Raw genomic sequence first — 23518 nt, forward strand, 5'->3', positions numbered from 1 at the left:
GACAGATTATCCACAGAACTGTTTTTCATCCTGAAAAAGTAAGATCACATGAGTTATTTCTGATCTTCATCCTGGGGCATCATGTTGGGAAGAGGAGAAAATTAAAGAGGCTTGGATCTTCTGTGGAGACCTATTCCTCCGGGATTTTGTGTAGACCTGAGTGAGAGTTCAAGCAAATGTTAACCACTGCTGCTATACAAAGTCTTCTCTGTATTGTTCCTATTTACACCTTCTTTCCTCATCTACCTTCCTATTTAGGCTTACTGTGTTTTGTTTTCGGTCTGCTGTACATCTTATAATATCACTAATTGAATTTTGTGAGTAAACAAATTAAAATAATAGAATACATAGATGTGTCCTTACACAAAAATTAATGTGAATGGGAAAATGCAAGGTTTTTTAAAAAAAAACAAAATTGGAATTAATGATTATAATCATTAAATAAATAAAATTGAATGTGAATGGAAGAAAGACATTTAAAAATAAGAAATAAAAATTTGATATTTTATTCTATAATCATCAAACAAATAATCCTGTCACATATATCCATATACAATAGTTGCAGAGTGTTTATTGTATATGTATACATTTGATTGCATATCCCCTGCTCACATGCATCTTCCAAAATTCAGTTGACTGTTACTGCACAGAAGACTGTTTAGGGGACAAGTACAGGTTCATCTGCCCAAGTTTAGTATGCTTGCATTCTTACACCAATAACCTATCTCAAAATAAATGAAACTGAGGGTCTGGATACTAGCACCACACGTATCTTGTTTTCTTGCATCAGAAAATTTAGTTGTCATTTAGTAGTGTTTATCTCTGACATACTGTAAATATGGCAGGTTAAATAAGTACAGTGTCTCTAGTCTTCAGTGGTACATAGTAGATACAGGTGGAAGTGAATGGTGGGTTGTACTGCTAGATCTTATCTGTATGACAACTCTTGTGGGGTTTTTTTCCCTTCTTTTTGCTAGGTTTCACCGAAGCTAATACCAATGAGGCAGATTTAACTGCGAATTACAGACTGGGCTTAATTTGCAAGAAGGCTTGTTTCCAAATGGAAGAAATTGATGACTGTCTTGCAATGTTACTTTTTTTTTCATTTTCTTTTTTTTTTTTTTTAAGGGCTCTCTAAGTAGTTTCTAGATAGTTAAACTCAGACTGTAACTATAAGCCTAATTATATTCTGCTTTCATAACATTACCAACTTTAATGGAATGGTGAATATATTCTCTAAGTTTTGAATCATGTTATAGTAAAATGTTAATGATCAGTGTAAAAAAGAAAAAAAAATGCCTTGTAGTCTCTCTGCCAAATACTAGGGTTTTTTTTTTTTACACAGAATTAGAAAAAAATCATGCAAAACTTATGATTGCCTCTGTGTTTGCTGATATCTGTTGCTCTGGAACTATAGCACTTACCATGTCCATTCTCCTGTAAAGGTGTGGGTCTTTCATTTCTGGGGTGGTCTATAACAAATATATGTATCTGTAGACAGATATTGGGAGTATGGACATTCCTTTTCCTGAACCCTTTCATCAGTCTGTAACAAAATTGTTTAAACCAGTGGAAATAATTGGGACCCAAATATATCTGCTATTTCCATAGTATGTGTCTGTTTGTATTGAGAGGCATACACCTCCCAAAGTCCAGTCCAGCTGTGACCCTTCATATTTTAGTCATACAAACTAGAATAAGGCTAGTGTGAAGGAGGAAGATGAAAAAGTGTCCATCCTCATGCAGACAACTGGTAGCTGCACAATTTCCCATGTGAACTGCTCTTATTCTCCAGATATAATGCTTCTCGTCAGCTCCCAGTCAAAGGCAAATGAATATAATTTCAGGAGTCAGGTCTGTCCTTCCAGTGTCTCATAGAGAAACAGGGGAAGAGAAGGTTGTGGACACTACTGAAGGGAATACAGATGGTTAAGGGTAAAAGCAATATGACCATTTGTCAATCAAGGCACCAGCAAAATCTAAAGAGTTTGGAACCCAATTTCATCATAATTTGAGACAATCAAAATGAAAAGACACTATCTCAGAGTAATTTTGATGAAGGCCTTATTTTCCTGGTAATTACAAAATAATTTCTATATTTTGTTACTTTTGCAAACAGATAATATGACAGCTTTGGATCTCACATACCAAATCGGTACAATATGTCTTTATAATACGGAGCATGAATTGACTGGAATTCAACATTTACTAAAATACAATATTCTTTCCAATATAATGGTTTCTGTAATCTCTGCCATTTGTATAAATTCGAACATGCAAACCACTTCATTTAAAATGTAAATGCACAAGAAGAAGTTTACATAATGCCTATCATACATGTAATAAGCATGCTTAGCACATGACATAGAAAGGCATTCTAATACTGAGTAAGGGATTCACCATAATCAATGTGTGTTGTGCAAGAAATGTAACACATTTCTCAGGCAACCAGACAGAAAAATTGTGCAATACTTAGCTCTCATACTAGCCTTTGTACAGCATTTTTACATTCTAAAATATGAAATGCTTCTCTTTCATGGAAACAGCTACACATTTTTTCTCGATCCACACATGCGTTTTACAGCAGTGAAACTGCTTCAATTGGAGGTATTATATTGTATAGTTGCACTTATCCTAAACAGTTCTTTGATAATCTCTGTCAATACCATAACAAGATACCCTTCATCCCAGAAAGAAATAAACAAAATGCCTTTGTAAACACCGTTATGCCAGTACAAAAGTATTCCCATAATACTAAACTGTGACTTGAACTCGTGGCTGCTAGTGGGTGGTAGGCCATTGTGTAGCCTGAATCTATAGGCAAGACCTGATGCTGAGCCTGTGGGAAAGAAATGTGTTGTACCAAGACCAGGGCTAATTTAATGATTAATGTATCCAAGTGACTTGGTTCATAGGTAATTTTCATCAAAGACTTGAAATTACATTTACCGTAGTGCTCCAGGATATCTTAACACAGCATGTTAATTTTCACGTTTTCTCAATTTAGGCTATTTATATGCATTCCCTGTGTTACTCATTCCACACAAGTTAAGTTTGACCATTTTTTTTTTCTGTGAAGGTAGATTCAAATTGAGCTCACAGAGGTTTTGAAGATTAAAAATCTGTATATAATAAAGCCTGACTATTTTAGCTCACTGTAAACAGTTTCACTTTTGAATAGAGCAGCCCAGAGGCCTCTACCCTAATCAATGAAGACACTTCAGTGACAATTCTGACCCTTGTTAAACACAGCAAAAGGTGCCTGTCTTTACCTTCTGAAAAGCTACTCTGAGGAAATGGGTGTAATCCCTGAAAGCATTTTGTTCATCTTCACTCAAAGCTCTTGTATAGATTACCCAAAATGGGTGATGGGTTTAGGGGAGAATTATAAAAACTATTGTACAGGGGAAGGCAGTTACTGTTAACTTATCCAGAGGAAAATAACCCCACAAAACCAAAAAGACCAAAGAACACAAACATTTAAATAGATGGGCAAGTCTTAAAGAAATCTATAAATGAAAATGTTGATCTATTGCAATTACCTACGATACATTAGTTGTAGGACTGATTAGTTAATTACAGTGAATATTTACACATCTGTGAGGTACAGGAGAAGTGTCTGATGGCAGGATCAGATGTACACTGCTTCTGCCATAGGACTTCACTTTGCTGCTACACGTACAGAAGCCATTGCTGTCATTAATACATGGCTATAAAAAGACTAATAACCTGTTAATATCTAGGAGTTTAGCACCTTGGTTTCTGAATCAAAGAATTAGGACCCAAGAATTCCTGTTTTCCAGCTTTTCTGGTTCTCCACTTACTGCCTTGTGGAATGACAGATGTGTTCTCTGCCTTGTCTCCTGTTGCTGGAAAAGGGGATGTTTTTCTTCCTACCTCACAGGGATGTTGTGAGGAATAAGAAGCTAAAGTCTGTGCAAGAGGTTATTTGTTTCTCTTCAACTTGGGGATCACACTTGATCAAGAGTGTGGAAGAGTACTTGAAGACTGTCATACATGCTGTACATTTGAGTTCTGTGTCTTATTTGTGTCAGTGTTAATGCAAGAGAGCAAAAGTACATGGTGCTGAAAATTGGGGATAAAAGGAGAATAGGCTCTCTCCATATACAGCAATGATGCTGTAGCAAAAGGAGACAAGATATGTATGTCACACATGAATTTTTGTATCTTGAGGACAAAAGATTGTGGTAAAATATTGGTATTGTTATGAAAATGTCACGAGTTCGCACAAGATAATTGCAACAAGCTTTGAATCCACTTTTTAAATTCATTTGTTAAGCAAAATAAAAATTAAAGCACTCCTAAGTATTCCCCTCTCTGTGGGCACAAGTGTGGTTCACAGGTAAGGTATACTCTGAGCAGTAGTTGCAATAGTCAGTATTGCAGGGATTAAGGTTTATTAGGACTGAAGTAATTCCCTGCTTGACAGCACTTCACACACAAGGACAGTTGATACTCTGTCCTAAAGAATATGATGATTCTACTATATTATCACGTTGGACTTCATTTTATATTTTATTGATTTTTTGTCCCTGAAAAAAGAAAAAAAAAAAAAAACATAGAAAACATAGCTGTGCTGTAAACACTGCAAACTAAACATCAAAGTCCTTCCTATGTATCTGCAAAACAATCAATAAAGTAAAGGTTAAAATCGCAGGTTTTGTCTATTAATTTGTCTGTTACCATTTTTTTGTGGTGTTCTGTTCTGCTTTTGGGAGAAGTAAAAGTTTAGCTTGTGTTCACACCAGCATATCACACCTCACCACATGGCAAAACATCAAGGTCTTGTCTGAATGTGGATGCATTTGATAAACAGAAATAATGAAGCTCACAAATCAGGTAACAGCTGGATTCTACATGTTCTCTCTTCTCACTGATGTCTCTGTTGGGTCAATCTTAAACATAATTATCACATTCATTTTCAAAATTACTTGTCTTTCAATCAAGTTAAATAATGGACTGCATATGTAGTCCTTAGAGAAGAGATTTTTTACCTTTTGATTAAAACTGCTGTAGAACTGATCACATTTGAGACGTTAATCATCGATGTTAGCGTGTGGCTGTACTCTGAAAATTGTACTAAATGACACATGAAGACAAATTCTATTAACCACCTACTGAATGATAAAGTAGATGATTGCAAAGGGATGAAAATGTCTGTGTGTAGTGGGGTCATCCTTCCATACCTGTCATAAGGTCATGCATAAATGTGTCATAGAATCGTTTTCTCTTCAAAGTCATCAGAAAGCAGGTTGATAAATGTGAAGGAAAATGTTTATAGAGTCATTTTAAAAAACCCTGATGTTTTTCTCTGAAATGAAGCTCTTCAGTAATTTATTTTTGTGGTCAAAATCCAACATCCCTGTGTAGGGGACTACAAGGTAAGTGCCAAACCCTGGAGATAGTACAGCGATCTTGCAGCTCTGAAATCCACTCATACAAATGTGGAAGGTTATGTTTTCCTCTGACGAGGAGAAAGTTAATTACAGGCATATCTGAAAAGTTTTGTGGTACCTTGTATGTTTTTCGTTTTACCTATTGTGCTGGTTTGGGTTTGGGTAGAGTTAATTTTCTTCACAGTAGCTGGTATGGGGCTGTGTTTTGCATTTATGCTAAACACAGGGTTGGTAACTCAGGGATGTCTCCCTTATCCTGAGCAGTGCTTGCTCAGAGCCAAGGCCTTTTCTGCTTCTCATCCCACCCCACCAGTGAGGAGTCTGGGGATCACAGGAGCTGGAAGGGGATTCAGCAAGGACATAATTTCTTTGCTGCACAGCAGTAGTCTTCTGAGAGCAGAACCCCTCTTCTGCACATAGCCATCTGCTCCTGGAGACCAGGGATCTTGACATGCCCATTCCACACTATGTTTGGCAGCTTTAAATGAAGGAATTTCACAGAACAACAGGATGGGGAAGGAATTCCTTTTCTGAATGTATTTACATAACATCAGGTGTTGAGGTTCCAGCAAAAGTAAAAGTAGCTATTGTGTTTGTATTATGAAAACTTGCTGTGTCTGGTTCACATGTTTATGTACACATTTAGAAGAAGTAAGGGCATGGGAGAAATCCTTGCCTTCAAGGTCATCGGGTTCTCCATGTGCCTCCCATGATACTTTTTATAGATTGTATTTTACTGCTGTAATGGCTTGCAGAAACAAGCAGAACATGACTTATTTGTGGGAGCAGTAGAGTCTAAAACTAGAATTTTTATTTCCATGTTCTTAAACCTTTCCCCTGAGCATGTAATCCAGACAAAAACTGTTTAATTTGTGTAAATCTTGGATAGCTTATTAGACTGCAGCTACTGTAGTGCTTTTGGGCATTGCCCCTGGGGCTATTGCACAGGTGAGAAATGCTGCCCTTGGTGCAGTGCAGATCATCATGCTTCTCTCAAACCTGTGCCTGTATGAGATTCACAAGCCAGTGTCCACCCACCTGGCTGCTAAAGAGTCTCGCCTTGTACGTAGGTTTGTGCTGTTTTCAACATAGAATTGGCACAGCCCCAGCTCCTTTGAAAAAATGTGATGATGTTTCTTTCCCTCTACTAACTCAGTAGGGAGAGTTTTTGCAAAGGTTCAGCTCCTAACCCTGACCAGTAGGATTCAAACTACATCTTTCTTATCCCAGGAAAACACCTAACCAGCCATGTTGCTCAGGGAGCTGGGTGAGAGAGCTGCTCCAGGGAATGATGTCTTCTTTAGCAGAAAGGATGGCAGAAGCCACAAGGCTGTGAATGAAGTCAAGAAGGAGCTGGAAATGTTCATGTAGTGTGCATTTGCCCAGCAGTGACAAGACTTGAACTGTCCTTCAGAGGATGGCTCTTCTTTTAATAACATGTGCTTTCAAATGGGTAAGCAACTGACTTCCCCTCCTTTCTGTCTGTCCCATGTGTAGGCAAGGTGTTTCAGGGCAAGCAACAAAACTGGGAAGTTTCTTAAAGAACTGGCAGGTCAAGCAATATACTGCTATGTCACCTCAGCACAGTACAGAGAGGGATTTTCCCTTTTAAGATTGGTTTGTCATAATGAATGAAATTTGTTTGTAGATGCCCATGCTAATTACTTTTATCATTTGAATAAATTCCTAAATATTCCCTTTGGTTCTGTAGCTGGAAACTACATACTACACAGGTAGAAAAGTGAACTGAAAACTTCTCTAATGCAGGGAAAACCTGTTTGAAGAAGAGCAAAAACTGCAGCCAGGAGGAGAATTAGTTTGCAGAAACTGAACAAAAACAAACTTATATGAAAAGCAAACTTATATGTTACCACCCAAAAAGCAAAGGCAAGCCACAGAAGCAACACATTCATGCCACTTAAGAAAGTATACATTAATGTAATAAAAATTCAATCTCATCTGTTTAAGCAATGAGTGAATAAAGACTGTGAATTGGATCTGATGCCTATATCCTGGAAAATCATGTTTCCCCCACCCGTTTCAAAAATTTGGCTGTATGAGCAATTAACACTATCACTCAGACTTGTCCAAAAACCAAGGCAAGCTATGTGATGCTATAGCAGGCAAGGCTGTCATGTCCAATAATATCCCTAAAATTACAAACTTTAATCAGTCACTCTGACTTTCCATTCATTTTTGTTCAATTCCATCTTGCATTTGCTCCAATAAAACCCTATCACCCATGCTTTCCTCTTTCTGGCACCTTACTAATCCTAAAGAAGTAGCTCCCTCTGCTTAAGGAAGACTGCTCAAATTTCATCAGTTTTCCTGCTTGCATGGACTTGTTCTTAGGGGGAGGAGAGGAAGTAGTAGTGTGTGTGCCGTGTTCTTCTGAGCCATGCCAGCAGGGGAACTGAGACCGTGGACATCACGGGCAGAGATGGTGCTGGGGAATGGTGTTAGAGAGCCACTGCTGAGCATCAGCACCTCTGGTGTTCTGGCCAGTTTCTAATGCACTGCCCCTCACACATCTCCTGTCAGAAAAAACCCCAGATGCATGGTAAGTTCTTCTCTCTGTTGTTAATTTTATTTCAACTTGGAGATCACATGGCTGCTCTTTTGAAAAATTAAAATAATGAACTCCAATGAAGAGGATGAATCTAAGCGAAGAGCCAGGGGCTTGGCCACCCAAGCCCTGGGCATCTTCGTGACTGCAGTGCCCACTGGGACAAGAAGGAAGACATCAGGCTTGAACATGGCTTTTCTCAGATCATAGATGCTTGTCGTTATACATGGTGGAGGACAGGGCTGAGAAAGGCTCAGGACTTCTTTGGAACAGAAGGCAGGAGCTGAAATCTGGGACTGAAATGGCACAAACCCATTTTTCTGTCCTGCATGGTGGAACCACTGCTGGAACTCTCAGTTCCACCAGGGGATGCTTCTCATCATAGTGCTCATACTTCTTCAGGATTACAGGCTGGTATTGCTGATTTTCTGCTACCGTATTGATTAATACCAACATTTTCAGATTCCTGTCTTCTTCAGGCAACCTTCGGCCTGGAAAAGGAGAAAAATAAAAAAAGCCAACTGCATAAATCTGCTAGCTATAAAACTGAAGGATGGTGAAATTATTCTGCAACAGTATATCCATATTCTCATTAGAGTAATTCAGCATTTTTAGGACATGTTAACTGCTGCAGCAAGAAGAAGCTTGCAAGCAGATCAATATAAAATAAACCACAGCTTCACAAAAGCCAATTTATCATTTCCAAAGTACTTTTCATCCATTGTGCAGGAAAGTCATCACTGGTACACCAGTGGGACAAAGTTACAGAGAAAGCCTCGGACGACTTTAGATGTGGAGTTGCAAAACTCATCCAATCTGAAAAAAAACATTGCCATATTGTAATGACAAAAACCAGGACATAACCTGTCACAGAGAAACTGAGAAAGGGGTATGATCACTGATAACTTCACTTCAAAAGTAGAGAGGTCACAGCTGGTAATTAATTATCCAAATCACCCCTGAGTATAACTCTTCTAAACAAGCTATCTGACCTATTGCAAAACAATCCCTCTGAGAAAACGACCACATAAGACCTTTTTTCCATGGGGACTTTAACTTTGCAACAGACTTATTTTCACAGTGGAGCTGAAAGGGGTAGAGAGACCAGGGAGCAGCACCATCACATCATGGCACTGCTGGTCCTGGGGCAGCAAACCCACCCACCAAGGTCATGATTCCTGGGATCCTCTTTGGGGTGATCTCTACGAGTACACGTGTTGTTTAAACATATCTTCAAATTTAATCAGATTTAAGTATGCACTTGTGGGCCTCCAGGAGCACCTCAAGGAGCGTGAGCTTAGAGGTGAAGGTCAGAGGAGGTCAGACAACTGGCATTGTGACCTGAGAGGGCTTTTTGGCTCCAGCAGGGCATGGCCAGGCAGGACCCACCAGCAGATGGGGAATCTGCAGTGTGTGCAGGACACACTGCTCTCCCAGGGAAGGTGGGAGGGGAAAGCTGGGAAGTGCTGTGCAATGCAGGTCTTTCCATGCTGCCAATTCCCATCTCTGAGTCTCTGAGTGTTCCCATCTCTGAGTCTCCCAGTCTGGGCGAGGCCATGCAAAGCTGCATGATGTGGGCAGACCCTTCACCTGCTTTGCAGAGATTTCACGTCTTTTCCCAGAGATGCTGAGTGTTGAGCCCTGGCTTAGATGGACACATCTGAAGGCTTTCTGTATACAGAATGGTGCTTCTGACATGACAAATTTTGGCAGTACCTGACAATTTTAGCCCAAGGAGAGCCCAGTTCTTAGTACAAGACAATATGCACAGGACGATGCTTTAGCTGGGGCAGGTGCATGGGGAAAGTGTGGTGAAGTAGAGGTTGCCCAGAACAATTTTAGCTACTTAAACATTAACTACTAAATGTGTATTAATTTAGTGAGATTGTGGCCTAAGGATCCAAGGATTACTGATCCACAGTGTGGGCTTTAATCTTTGAGTACACAGTAAATATTTAAAGTACTTGGCTTTCAAGTATTAGGAAGGGTTGCACTAAAATCTAGATATAATCTAATAATAATATAATCTGAAATAATCTAATAATAACAATACCATATTCAACTAGATTTAATGTAACAGGTTCTGTAAAAATCTAGTAAATGAAGACGGTAGGAAGAGAATGGCTTTCCTGTGAATTTCTTGCCACTCATCCCTCCAAATTTTGTATATTCACACCGTGCTTTGTAGTTTAAGGGAACTTTGTCAAATCAAACCCAGCAGTGGACATTCATCTTCATAATTACTGGGGCCAGAGAAGAGGAAGCAAGCTCTAATTTTACCACCACTATCCGCAGGTGAAGCCTTCAGTAATAAAAATGAATACAGCTGGAGTCCCACTAGTTACACAGAATGTTTAAGGTGGGAAATGAAAAAAGATAACTGGGTTTGCTGAATAAATCAGCACTGCCATCCCTGCTGAGGAATGTGGTTATGTGTGTCACAGCAGGAGGAGGTCAGTGTCCTGAGCTCAGGCTCTGTGCAATTACCCAGGGGAGTGGTGGTGGTGCAGCTAGAAATGGTGCACTCAGCACATCCTCATCCACAGAAGGATAATACCCAAATGCACTGAAATGACAGGAGGAAAGGTCAATTCTTAACTGGTTTCTGGCACTAAATTGCAGAGGACTACAGAGAAGGAAAGTTGCTATATTCTCTTAGGTGAGTTAAGCTGGTGCTCTAACATGAGCATTAATTCCTCCCCAAAGCATGATTTGCTGGGGTGGTGTGAGCCCCAGGGTTTGATTGCTGCCTCAGCTGTGAGGCTCTGGATGGCAGGATGCCAGCCAGCCCCCACTAGCACCTTCTGCCAGCTTTGTTGCTGTTACTAATTTTTAAGGCATCACAAAACATTAGAGGTCCTTAAGCATAACATGGAACTGTGGCTGAGATTATTCAAATAAGTGATATCATTATTCACTCTTACTGCTATTTGAGTGTTCACAGTACGATTGCAGAGGTATTTGCTAACCTTAGTAAACAAAAAATCCCTGCAGCTAAGAACCATCTCCAGAAAGCACAGGCAGGGTTGTCTCTCCCACATTGTTCCTCCACTGCTTTTCTTTCCCCCCAGTCATGTACAAACACAGTATTTTTTCACCCTTTTCCCTGTGTGGGGAAAAAAAAAATGAAATATTTTTCTTATAACAAGAGTTTTTTTAAATACCTCTTCTTCCACATGATCCTAACAGGATCCTCAGCATGTGCACATCTGTATGAGTGTAAGATAAAGGGGGAGAAGATGGTAGGCAAACATGTTACTGTGATATTAAGTGGCATGGGACTAGAAATACCACAGGATCATTTAAGGATCATTTTAAAACTCTTTGGCCGAGTCACCCTCTTGTTGCTTGTCCTGGAAAAGCCACTATGCATCTTATTAAAAGCTGTAGTGCATGAAAATCATGTGGCCACTTAAAACGAGGGGAGAGTGAGACAGCAAGAAGGTGAAGGTTTAGCTTTCAGAATCTGACAGCTTTTTAGGTCACTGAAGAACATAAAGTTTACCAATTTGTATTTGGACAGTGTTAGAACTGACAAAACTCATGATGTGCTGGCAGGGCAAGATCTGACCTCAGTAGTGGAGCTGTGTATTGCTTTCCATGGATTATTCTTGGACAGGTGGAAATAAATATCTCTGATTACTAAATGGGAAATGTCTGTGATGTCAGAGGCAGGGTACCAATGTGAGCCTGAGGCCACTGCTGTCATTGGGGCAGCTGAGCCTCCAGGCAAGGACCTGCTGGGGGCCAGGGCTTGGGATAAAGGTGCTCTTTTTGTGCTCAGTTTGGACTCTGGCTTTTAATCAGGCCCTGGAATAGTCCCCAGAGGATCTTGGAAAGACAAAGGAAAAGATAAGATTATCTAGAAGAACCAGCTAGTTTTAAAGTTAACAAGTTTTGGAGAGGAGCAGTTGCTGTTCTCCCAAGCACAGGAGAAGAATTTGTTCCTTGTCTATGCCCATGGCTGGGAAAAGTCTTGTAAAACTTGTTTTAAATAGAAACTTTTGGCCAATAGTAGTACTTTTCCTCTTACCAGAAAAGTTATTATTTTTCCTGCCATCTGACAGCATCATTAGAAGCTTATCCTTTCCCTTAACCTTCATGTCAGCTGTTACTGAGTATAAAGCAGGTTTGACTGTCTGCACGTTCCCCCTATTAAATGCCCTTTTCATAATTAATTATATAGTAACTCTCCCAGGGTGGAAAGTCTGGCAAATAATGGTGTATTCCAATGCATATATTCTTTTGATGAGGGTGAACCTGCTCCAAGTGAGCAGGCACAAGGGACAGTGCAACCTCCACCCACGCCCCTACAACGAGGTCGTTTCCGTGACGTTTGTGGCTAAAGGGACTTACAGGATACTGTTGTTCAAGGTGGTTTCCCAGGTTGCTCACAATGGAAGTCCTCGAGTAACCCTAGAAAAAGATGAGGATATTGCATGACTATTTATTGGGATTTATTTATATTGCGGGGCCAGAGGGAAGTGCTGCATGGAGAGGCGCATGTTCCTGAATTATCAGCAGGGCAGGTTTCCTGCTCTGTCACAAGATAACAGAGAGGAAAGTGCTTTAGTCTGGCAAACGAGACTGTTCTCAGCAGGAAATGCAAAAAAATCATGATTTTTTCCTTTTATCAAAGCTGAAAGCTTTACTGCTGAAGCTGTGTTGCCTGGTTTTGGGTATCCACACAGCTCAGCATGCCTGGGGCCCCTCCACCCTGGCATCTCATGCCACTCCAGCCAACACTTAAGCAAAAGAAATGTTCCCCCTCAGGGAAACTGCAACACTGGCAAAAGCCTTGGAACAAGAACTGAAGGAAAACAAATGGGATTTCAGACTGGTTTTTTTCCCTTTAAGTAAGGGTCGCTGGAGTGGCTGAGCATCCTCCCACCAGCTTTCAGAGCAGCTGGTCCAGGACTCTCCTCCATCACCCTCAGTAGGGCTTCACCCCTGTTCACTTCCACCATCATGCCACAATGATGCTGGTTTCAATTTTTTCTCCTGGCAGCCTTTCATGGAATAATATTATTTATAGTCCTATGTCCATTCACATCATCATTACTCTCTAACAATAAACTTAATAATGCCTTTGCAAGCCTTTGTTATTTGCTGAATGCTGTGGGGTGCTGTGTTTTGGAGCTATCATGCACTTTACAGAGCCTATGATTTGTCTCTCGGGTATGTTATCTTGCTATTAGCTGTAAATAGGGATCTAGATAATGTTTTACATCTGTACCATTAAGAAGCAACAAATTAGAGTCTTCCCTAGCCTCTTCTGCTAGCTCACTAATCTTTGTTAACTTCAGGAAAAATGTGGGGGGAGGGGGGGAAATCACTGTTTGTAAAGATACTGAGAAAACTCCACAATTTGTATGCTTGAGACCATAACAATTGAGATTTTTTAACCAAATCTGGTTGAAATTCAATACTCCTTTTCCTGGGAAAGCCACAGATTGTTGCTATTTGTTTTAACAGCAAAATGAAAAGGAAGCCCAAAGCGTGAAATTTCCTTTACAAAATGAGATAAATATTAATTTAAAATCTACTATTTAGAACATTTTGTTTCAATGAAATGCAAAATAAAACAGTTCAGAATAAAAATCCACTTAAAAGAGAAAACTATAAAAATATTCCTTCTTAGTGCAACAGAAGCATTTGTTTTCAATGTATTTGCAAAATAAACAAGCAGCTTCTAGATGTTCTCTGGGAAGTTGTTTTCAAGGCTGACCAGACAGCAGCTTTCAAGATGTAGATAACAAAAAATGCTGAAGTTGTCCATCCCCAGTGCTGGCAAGGTTTTGAGCAACTCCTACAAGGCAGGGGAACAAATGTTTTTTCAAAGTTTCTTTTCACATTAGCAAAGAACAAGCCTTTTGGGTTTTTGAAAGTAATGATTCTGTAGCTGAGGTTTTGAAGCTTAAAAAGCAGCTTAGTTTTGGACAAATGAGCTTTCAAGAAGGAGAGCCTGTGCTGGACAGTGGAGGAGATGGCAGGACAGACAAACTGCTTGGGTGCCTGCTGGCCCCTTGCCCTCCTGCCTGCTTTGCCTGGACTCTCCCTCAAGGGTGCATCCCACTCAGTACAACATTTCCAAAAGTGATGTGTTCAGAGGTTTGCGGTCTTGGCTGAACACTCTGAAACAGTTTAAACACCTTGGAAAGTGTTTAGACCCCCAAAAGGGTCAACATCACATCATTGCCTGGATACCAGGAAACACCCCACTGGCAGGTGTTTGCCTTTTTCTTACACACTTGATATGTCATCTTGAGTTTTTCCTTCCTGGGAGCACTGTCAGCACCTGACACTAATGGAACAGAGCTAGGGAATTCACTGCCAACTCAAATGCGTGAGGAGACCACTGGAGTACACAAGTGTTGGTTTCTTAACCAAACTCATGTTTTTCCGCCTCTTAACATATTAACCAGCCTCACGAGCCAGCATCTTTGCCCACAGAAACAGAGTGATTTGTTTTGTTGGAAACTAACCAGGATGGAGAGCGGACCTGTCCGCAGCTGAGCAGACAATGACACCTATGAATATCTCATTTGTGGATGGTGTTTTGAGTAAAGGGGAACCTTTTTATCACAGGATCAGTGAAGTAATATGAGCAGGGCCATGATTGCCTGATGAAGCGTAGTGCACTTTCACAAGATCAAAGTAGCACAGCTTAAGACTTTGGGTTTGGGAGGAATGTAGCTGCTGATGGGCACCATAGGATGTAAAACTCTGCAAAACACTGTTCTCCTGATTAATTCATGTGAAGGTACATGGGGTTCAGCGCAGCTTATCAGCACCTCACAGTGGTAGGCACTGTCCTGCAGTAATGCATGCTTCAGAGAGAGCACAAAAAACATCACCTGGTGACATGTAGGATGGCATCCACTGTAACAATGACTGATGGAAGCAAATAGAAGTTTTATGGAATATTCATGGCTTTCTTAGCTGCTCCCCTTCTACCTTGAAGTGATCTCCTGATGCACAGGGCTAATTTTGCAGTGTTGGTTTCACTCCCTTCCAGTACTCACTGCTGAATTTCACCTGCTTTTCTCTCTCTGACTCCACAGCTGGGCAGTGATCCTGGCCCCAGGGTACAACATCCCAGGCACCCAGTGAAGGTAATTGGCTGCTTCTCCCTGAATACTTGCTAAGGGAGACTCACCCCCTCTTCTTTAAATTCTCAATCTTCATTTATCTCTGGGGTGATGGGTGATTTTTACTACTTGGTTTTCAGTTCATATAACCCAGCAGCTGGAAGGGTTATCTGTGATTTCACTCCCTTCATGTGCTCAGAAATGTTTCTAAGAGAAGCAATCTAATGTTGTGGTGTTACGTATATGCAGCAATAAGAAAAATAAATGTTTCTTATTTTTCTTCACAGAAATATGGGCTCATAAAGGTGAGTTACTGCACAGTAAGAGACTTGTGGAACCAGATTTGCAAATGTGGAAACCGAAACCATAAGTTTTAGATCCTAGATAAATTCAAGCCCAGCTCTGGATGTCAGCCTATAATTGCTGGATGTGTCAGAGAAGGAGGGATTGTGCAAAAAGTTCCTTTATTTTAGTATATCCAAATAGCCTTCTCCAAAGGGGTGCCGTGGAACATCCCTGAGGGAAACAGGACAGGTACATTAATAACTTGAGGGTCAGATACCAGGCCTTGTCCTGGTATATTCAGATTAAGAGACATAAATTATTTCTGCCCTTTGTCTCTTTGTGTGTCACTCCCTGCCACTTTTACTCTTCATGCCACCTGGTAAGGAATTAAAACATCCCTGGAACATCAGGGAGCAAGTAAAACCACAGCAAAGGTTAAAGCATCAGCTGGAGGCTGAACTGGGATCTAATGGAGGTGCTGGGCCTGCCTCAGCCTCAGTGGCCTGTGAAGAGAGAGGCAAACTGTCCCAGATTTTACTGCTCCCAACCAGCCTCTACCCCCCAGTCCCTGGAAGGGACTTCTTGGCAAGCCAAAACAGCAGGAGCTGCCCCAGGGAAACTGATATTTCCAGGTCTTGCAGGGGTGCCTTGCAGAAGACATCTGCTGTCCTCTGTGTCAGGCAGAAAAAAGATCCTTCTTTAAACTTAGCCCTAAACCTCATCAACTTTATTATTCAAATCAGGAGTTGCATAGCCCTGCACCCTCCAGGAGTGGTGATACAGCAAGGAGATTGTGCTGTTCCCTGGTGTACTCCTAAAGGGGCTTACAGGTGCACCCAGGCAGTTAGACAGTGTTATTAGTGAAATAAATGAAGCCCAAAGGGGATTTCAAGCAGAGCAGCTGTATAACATGAGGGTAGTGACGACACTGAGTGGGTGCAGTAGGGCTGATTTGGAATGGCCCCGGGGGAGGTGAAAGATGAAAGGGTCAAGCCCTGCTGTACTTCCTGCAAGCATTCCTTCCTCTGCAGGTGAAAAAGCCAAGGAAAGGGAAGCAAAGACTAACCCAAACTCACCATCTGAGGGGCTTGCCTTTACTGCACAGCACACATTGCCAGGGCCATGCCCAGACTGTGCAGTGACATGCAGGATACAAACTTCCCAGACTGCACCATCCAAGCAGCTGCTCCCAAGGGCTGAGCTGACTGGTAGGAATGGGGCACAATGGCAGGCACGTGCTGGGAACAGTGTTAGATGCCCTTCCCAGTGTTTGGGAGAATGCTGCTGCAGCAAACTCTGAAATCTCAGCCAGTGGTTCCCCATGGGGCTGCTCTGTGTGTCACCAGGGACAGTGGGGTGCTGTGGGGAAGCTCACAGGCTTTGTTCTACCGCTGGCACAGGTTTACTGGGGAGGACAATGCAGCTGCAGCCATCAAGCACACTGCCAGCAATGGCAATGGAATGGAACAGTGCTTGTGTTCCTGCTAGCCCCTGGTGTGGAAAGACACTCAACAGTGGAGGTCAGCTGGTTAGCTGGTTCCCCATGCTTGGGATCATGACAAATGTTTGCTGGTATTGAAGTCTCATTGTAAGATAATTCACAGAGGCAGTAATATTTGGACAGGGCAAGCTTGAGCAAAAGACAAGGTGTTGTGTCCACTAATAAACCTACAACCAGAAGCTCAGCTGGTCAGGATTACGTGCTCAGGCACTGCAGAGCCTGCCAGACAAAGGCAGCCTTCCCTTCTTGCTCTGGGGCCCAGCACAGGTGTCAAATGCTGCTGAAAGTACATTCATACCAGAGGAATTGTGGATTGCTCACAGCAATAGGCACTTTCTAGTCCTTTGTAGTCTTTCATCCATGCCTCTTACAGTTGGACTCGATGATCTTATTTTCCAAGCTAGACGTTTCTCTGATTCACTAGTTTAGTGGGATAAATATTTGACTGGACACATCTGAAGTTGGTGGAAACTGACTTTTATAGTTGTGCTAAGCATGAGCTGAGAGAGAGAAACTACTTTTTATATTGCCACATGATAGAAAAGCTGAAACTGAAATACTTATGATGGTGATATCATGCCTATCAGCTCCTTCGTCATGCCTTAGGCAGCCCAGAGAAGGTTTGCAGTCTCCATCCCTGAGGAGGTTCAAAACTTGAGTGGATACTGCTCTGAGCAACCTGCCCTGGGTGACCTGCTTGAGCAGGGGGTTTAGACAAGATGACCTCCAAAGATGCCTTTCCAAGTCACACAGCCTGTAATATTACAAATAATGAAACTTTAGAACCTTTTGCATTCTTTCTATTTCTTATGCTCATTCATTTTGCCTTTGAATGAAAATGGAATGATCTATGGAGAGATCCCCCTTTCTTGATGGGCCTCCAGCCAGTGCCAGCTCTGAGGGCAGCTGCAGCACCACTCCCTTGCCACAGTTGCCAAGGACATCAAAAGGCTTTGAACCCTAGGGCCTGAGCAGCAAACTGAAAGATTGATGAAAAATCTCAAAATGAGACAGAATAGAAATGAGGGTTTAAAAGAAAGAACAACCAAACAAAACCTCCAACAAAATCCCTTTAGTCCCTGCTGCACCCTGCAGTCTGGTCCTTCCTGCCAAGGCTCTGCTCACTCTGTAGTGGCTTTACTGGTTTTCCACAACCTCCCATGCTCCTGAGTGATGGCCATGTCCCCCAAATGTGGCCTGCCTTCCCCTTCAATGGGATGTGATCAGCTCGACAAGAACTTTTTTACTGAGGACAGGACTGTCTGCAGATAAACTCAGTTTTTGGAAGTGGGCAAAACTGGAGCAGTATTTCTGTCTGGGAGGCAGTCTGCCTTTGCACATGGACTACAGGGAAGCTGTTTCCATTAATCACTTTTCTGTCTCTCACCCACAGCTTGCAGGCATGTTCATGAGCAGTTGCTGCAGGAGGGTGCTCATGACAGGAAACCTACAAAAACAGGGGAAAGGGGCAAAGGAGACCTGCCTTCTGGAGCAGCATTAGCTGCAAAAATCAGGCTATCCTATCTAAGGGTATTTATCTGATTTAAAAAGAAAACAAAAATCTTAAGAAAATAGATGAATTAAAGACTAAAATATTGACAGTAGGGCAGATTGACCTTCAGTCCATCAGAGGAAAGAAATGTAACAATTTGGCTCTGTCCTGTTTTAATATTGTTTTAAGTCACCTACTTGGAAAATAAATTAATGTATTGCAATTTCCCTACAATGTGGGGCACTGCTGGAAAAAATAATTGTTGAAGGAAAGGATGTCATTAATGTGTAGAGAGAAAACAGTTTGATTGTTTTTTTTCTAGAGACATGTTTTTTAACATGTCTAAATTACAGTGTTTTCTGGTCGTTTCTGGCATTTCTTAGATGATGACCATCACCTGACATTTTTAATCATTGATTTTTTTTGCCTAAGCTGCCTGCTTATGAAAACCCTGCTTTTAACAGGAATTCACTTTGAATAACATGGAGCTTTAGCCTGTTTTGTCTAAATAATATATCAAAATTTTTCTTGGCATCATCACATGAGGGAATTCCTCTGTTGTAGCACCTCCCTTAGATAAATCCCTTTGTGGCTGAATAAAAAGACAAATAATCTTTTTGCTACTCCAGGATATTTCCTCAGGGATTCAGGAGCTGCATAAAATTACAAGCTCCTCCAACTGCAAGGTCTTGGCTGGCGTTTCCTACTGCTGTTTGGTTCTTTTTCAGCAGGAGCGAAGGGGATGACAATCATCCTTAGCCACACAGTAAATGGTGCATATGAAACTCCTGCACATGTTCTTGCGCTGTGTCTAGCAGACTTGGGCTGCTCCTGTTGTGATGAGGTGATGAGGTGCTGGGAGGCTGCACAGAGCTGTGATCATGACCTGGGGACCTGGTAGTGTTCAGTGGTTGTAGCTACATATGCTGATGAAAACTGGATCTGCATTTGAAAATCCTGAAATGGAAAATATCATTCCATGCCAACAGTAAAAATGAGGTAAAAGGAAGAAAGAGGTTGTTCCCTTTTAGAAAACAATTTCTTTTTTTCATTTATTAGCTTATTCCAGAGTTGCCATTTGATTTTCTAATGCATTAATTGTGCTGTGTATATTGTTGGAGACTTTTGAAAATGTGTGTGAAATTAGATTATGATTTGAACAGAACATAAAGGCTAATTTAATTTAAAGTCATATCATCTTCAAACGGAAATCTTGTGTGCAGGTTATATCCTGTTACTACTATTGCTTATCCTGTCAAGGTGCCTTGGAGCCCAAATCCTCACTGTGTGAAGGACTTTGGGAAAAGGGTCCTCTCTGCCTCTCTCTCCCTATCTCTTCCTCAAGGAGCTGTGTTTTCTTTTGCCTACGCATGATTTATGGGCAAGAGAGATATCACATCAGATGGAGGCAGGATTAATCCACTGAGGAAAGAGCTGCAGGCATGTATCCCACAACATATAGGCCAAAGAGGCTGAAAGAGTTGTGGATTTTCAGCCTGGAGAAGAAAAGGCTCTGGGGAGACTGTAGAGCATCTTCCAGTATCTATGGCAGTCATCTACAAGAAAGATGAAGAAGGCCTTTTTACAAGGGCATGTAGTGATAGGACTCAAGGGAGTGGCTTTAAACTCAAAGGAGCTAAGTTTAGATTAGATATTAGGAAGAAACGCTTCAGTGTGAGGTGGATGAGTCACTGAAACAGGTTGCCCAGAGGAACTATGGGTGCTCCATCCCTCAAAATGTCCAAATCAGACTGGATGGAGCTCTGAGAAACCTGGTCATGTGGAAGGTTCCCTTCCCATGGCAAGAGAGTTGGAAGTAGATAATCTTTAAGGCCCCCTACCAACCAAACTATTCAGTGAGTGTGTGATGAATGACCAAAGCCTGATCCTGGCATGTCCTCCTGGGCAGCTCTAGTACAAATTGCTTGGGTTGTCCGCTTCCCAGGAGTGATGGTGCACATCAGCTTGAGCAGTATGCTACAGTGAGCCACCTCCACTTATCTGCACAGCACCCTTCAGCCATGTGGTGACATTTGCATCTTCATCTATCACTCAGTAAATGAAAATACTGCATTTGTTTTGCTGCAACACTTCTCTTTCATGATTGTCTTGACATTTATATATCACCAAGAGACATTACATTATGTCAGGATTTTATGCTTGTGGCATTATCTACACTAATTAAAGCTGTCACTACATGGCTGAAGCAGGTAGGAAAGTAATGAAGTTTCTTGAATTTCTGATTCTATTGCAGTTGCAACGAAGGAGGCAGCTGATGCCATGGGGATGGGCACCACATCCCTGCAGTCTGCCTCGAACCCTGCACAATGCCTTGGCATGCAGCAAAGTGCTCCTTCATGTGTTCAGAGCAAACCCGTGTCCTCAGCTCTGGCTGGCGTCAAGGCTGTGTCCAGAAGCTCCAACACTGGAAGAGGCACTATTCCTGAGCATATAGATCAGCTTTCATAGATCAGCTACTCTAAATCAAAAGAATCATGCTTTCTGGAAAGCTAGGAAAGACCAAGCTTAAATCATCCTGAGCAACAAGAGAAGCACTTGCCATATAGATGGAATGCAGGTAGTATCCATGAGTACACACGCCTTTTTTTTTTTTTTTTTTTTCCCCTATCTCCCTTTTCTGGAGTGCAGCCTGGGCAGGCAGTGGGGCAGGTAATCAATGAGGCAGCTCTGTGGTGATGCCCTAGACAGCCTAATCGTCATCTGGAGCCATTTACTCATATCCAGCTTCTGCCAGGAACTTTAACCTGTGTCCTCTGTTGTAACCTCTGTGAGATGTACCAGGACTGGGCCAAAGGCTCATAAGGCCATGTGCAGGATGTAAACTGTGGTTTGCCATCAAATAGCTGTAGTATTCCATTAGCATGCTTTTGCTCATGGATGAAAATGTAACAGTTTGGGAAAAACTAACTACAAATAAGGAAGAGAAGTAATCTCCTACAGCTTTTACAAGCTTTATCAGATTGCAGGGCAAAGATATTTTTCTTCCTCTATGCAAATGGAAGCAACTTCTCTAGCATTTATAGAAGAAACTTTGTCCTGGCTTTGATGAGGATAATTTTTCTTTATAGTTGGTACAGTGCTGTGTTTTGGATTCAGTATGAGAATCATGTTGGAGGCACACTGCTGTTTTGATTGTTGTTAACTAATGCTTACCCTGTGTCAAGGACATTTCAGCGTCCCGTGCTCTGCAGCAGTCAGGTGCCCAAGAGGCTGGGGGAGCATGGCCAGGAGAGCTGACCCAACCTGGTCAAAGGAATATTCCATAGACAGACCTACATGGCCAGCACACAAATACTAGGAATTGCCTGAAAAGGGGTCAATCAGGTATTGGGGACAGGGTTTGTCATCGGTCAGCAGGTGGTGAGCAATTTATTGTGCATCACTTGTTTTCTCCTTGAGTTTTATCTAATTTTATTATTATTGTTATATTTTGCTCCTTTTCAGTTATCTCAACTTACAAGTTTTACTTTTGATTCTCCTTACCCTTCCACCAGGGAGGGGCTGGGGTGTGGAGGGTAAGTGAGTGGTTATGTGGTGCTTTGTTGCCAGGTAGGCTTAACCCACCACAGGGTTTCACACAGACCCATATTATCTATCTACATATAATACATTTCTTGGACACATAGAGATGTGCTAAGACTCACCATGATTTAAGCATGGTAAGACAGAGAAGGCAGAGGGTTCAGCAGCTGTTTAATTCCTCTTGCTGGAGTAGGTTTATATTAGTGATATGCCCATCACCTCTGCAGGACTCTAATCTGAACAAGGAGGCAAATGCCTTCAGGGTGCCCTTCCAGGGCGCCTCCTCCCATGTGTTGGTGACCAGTGCCATGTCCCGGGCATAGCTTCATGTCCAGTTAGTTCAGCTACTCACTTCTTGGAGAAGACTGTCATTTAAATCAAGAACTTTTTTCTACTGTTCTTCCTTGGAAATTGAGTGTTTGGCATATGGACTCCTGCTGGTTTAACCACTGGCCCTTTCCCCAGGGTGGGGTCAGATTTCCCAGTTAATTTTTAGCTGCCGTACAACCTCTGACACATCAAAGTAAAAACTTAAGTGTCTTAAAATCACAACTTGGATAAAGAAAAGAAATTGGGGGTTGTTTTTTCTTTCAAAAAAAACTGAAAAGAGACTCAATTGGACATAAAGCCAAGTGGGTCTAATGGTCTATATCAATGGAAAACAAATTCACTAATAACCTGTGGAACAGTGCTCCTTGGCACAGCCAGTATTCTACCTCTTGCTACAGCTCATGCATGCACTGCCTGACCATGACTGGAGGCGCCTCCTGAGATCCACACTGGCAAAGACCAGAAGATGTGCAAAGAATTGTTCCAGCTGGAGGCTGGCTGGATGCTGGACACGTTTCATATTGTGGAGTGTAAAGTGAATTATCCTTATCCTTAGTAGAAGACACATTAATTTCTGTGTCTCATGGGGAAACACATATTTGGGAAATTAATGATTGTCTCCAGCTAAAACCTCTAAGGCACCTTCCCATTTTAATTGCTACTACTGAAGTCCCCTGACTTTGTAGTCTCTCTATGCTCTCTTGTTAGCAGAACTGGTAATTGTGTTTTAAAATAATCACAATATTTTCTCTGATGAGCTTAGCTCCTTTAGCCAGGTCAAACAAAGGTCAGGGGGGATATAATATCTTGTAATAAATACACTGGATAGTAAATGCTGAGGGAAGGAAAAAAGCTTTTTGAGCTGAAACATTAGCTCAGGATCAAATGTGCTGGTTATGGATAAATTTATACTTTCATATGGAAGACAATTTATGGGTATCTGAAGAGGCAAGTTGTGAAGAGCTCTTTTGGTCACAGAAGTGGAGGGTTTGGGTTTATTTTAAGGTGGAGCATCACAACCCTGTGTGAGGGGCGGAACAAGTGAAGGCAGGAATTCTCAGAGAAAAGGGATGAGGTTTGTGCCTCTGCTGACACAGTTTTTGTACTGTCATTACTCGTGTTTGAGCTCTCTGGGATTCTGAGAAGGGTCGTTTCTCTTTGGCTTTACCCAAGACAGAGACTGGTGAACCAGGGTAGTGGTAACATGCACTACTGCTGCTGGGGCATTCAAAGGAGTCTCAGTGCATGTTTCCTTATTTTGTTCTGCTTAAACCTTTGTGGTGGTTTAGACAA

General features: G+C 41.7%; 1 protein-coding gene across 1 annotated transcript in view; it reads left to right on the plus strand.

Annotated features, from left to right (window-relative positions):
- The window catches only part of OXCT1 (3-oxoacid CoA-transferase 1), an 80553-nt gene extending 75876 nt beyond the window's left edge, over positions 1-4677 (plus strand). The window contains exon 17 of the mRNA XM_054003286.1: positions 978-4677. Within this exon, the coding sequence (XP_053859261.1) occupies positions 978-1013 (36 nt within the window). The 3' untranslated portion in view covers positions 1014-4677. The remainder of the gene's footprint in view (positions 1-977) is intronic.
- Positions 4678-23518: the final 18841 nt, after the last annotated feature.

Source organism: Vidua macroura, chromosome Z, assembly GCF_024509145.1.
Source record: "Vidua macroura isolate BioBank_ID:100142 chromosome Z, ASM2450914v1, whole genome shotgun sequence".
Lineage (NCBI taxonomy): Eukaryota > Metazoa > Chordata > Aves > Passeriformes > Viduidae > Vidua > Vidua macroura.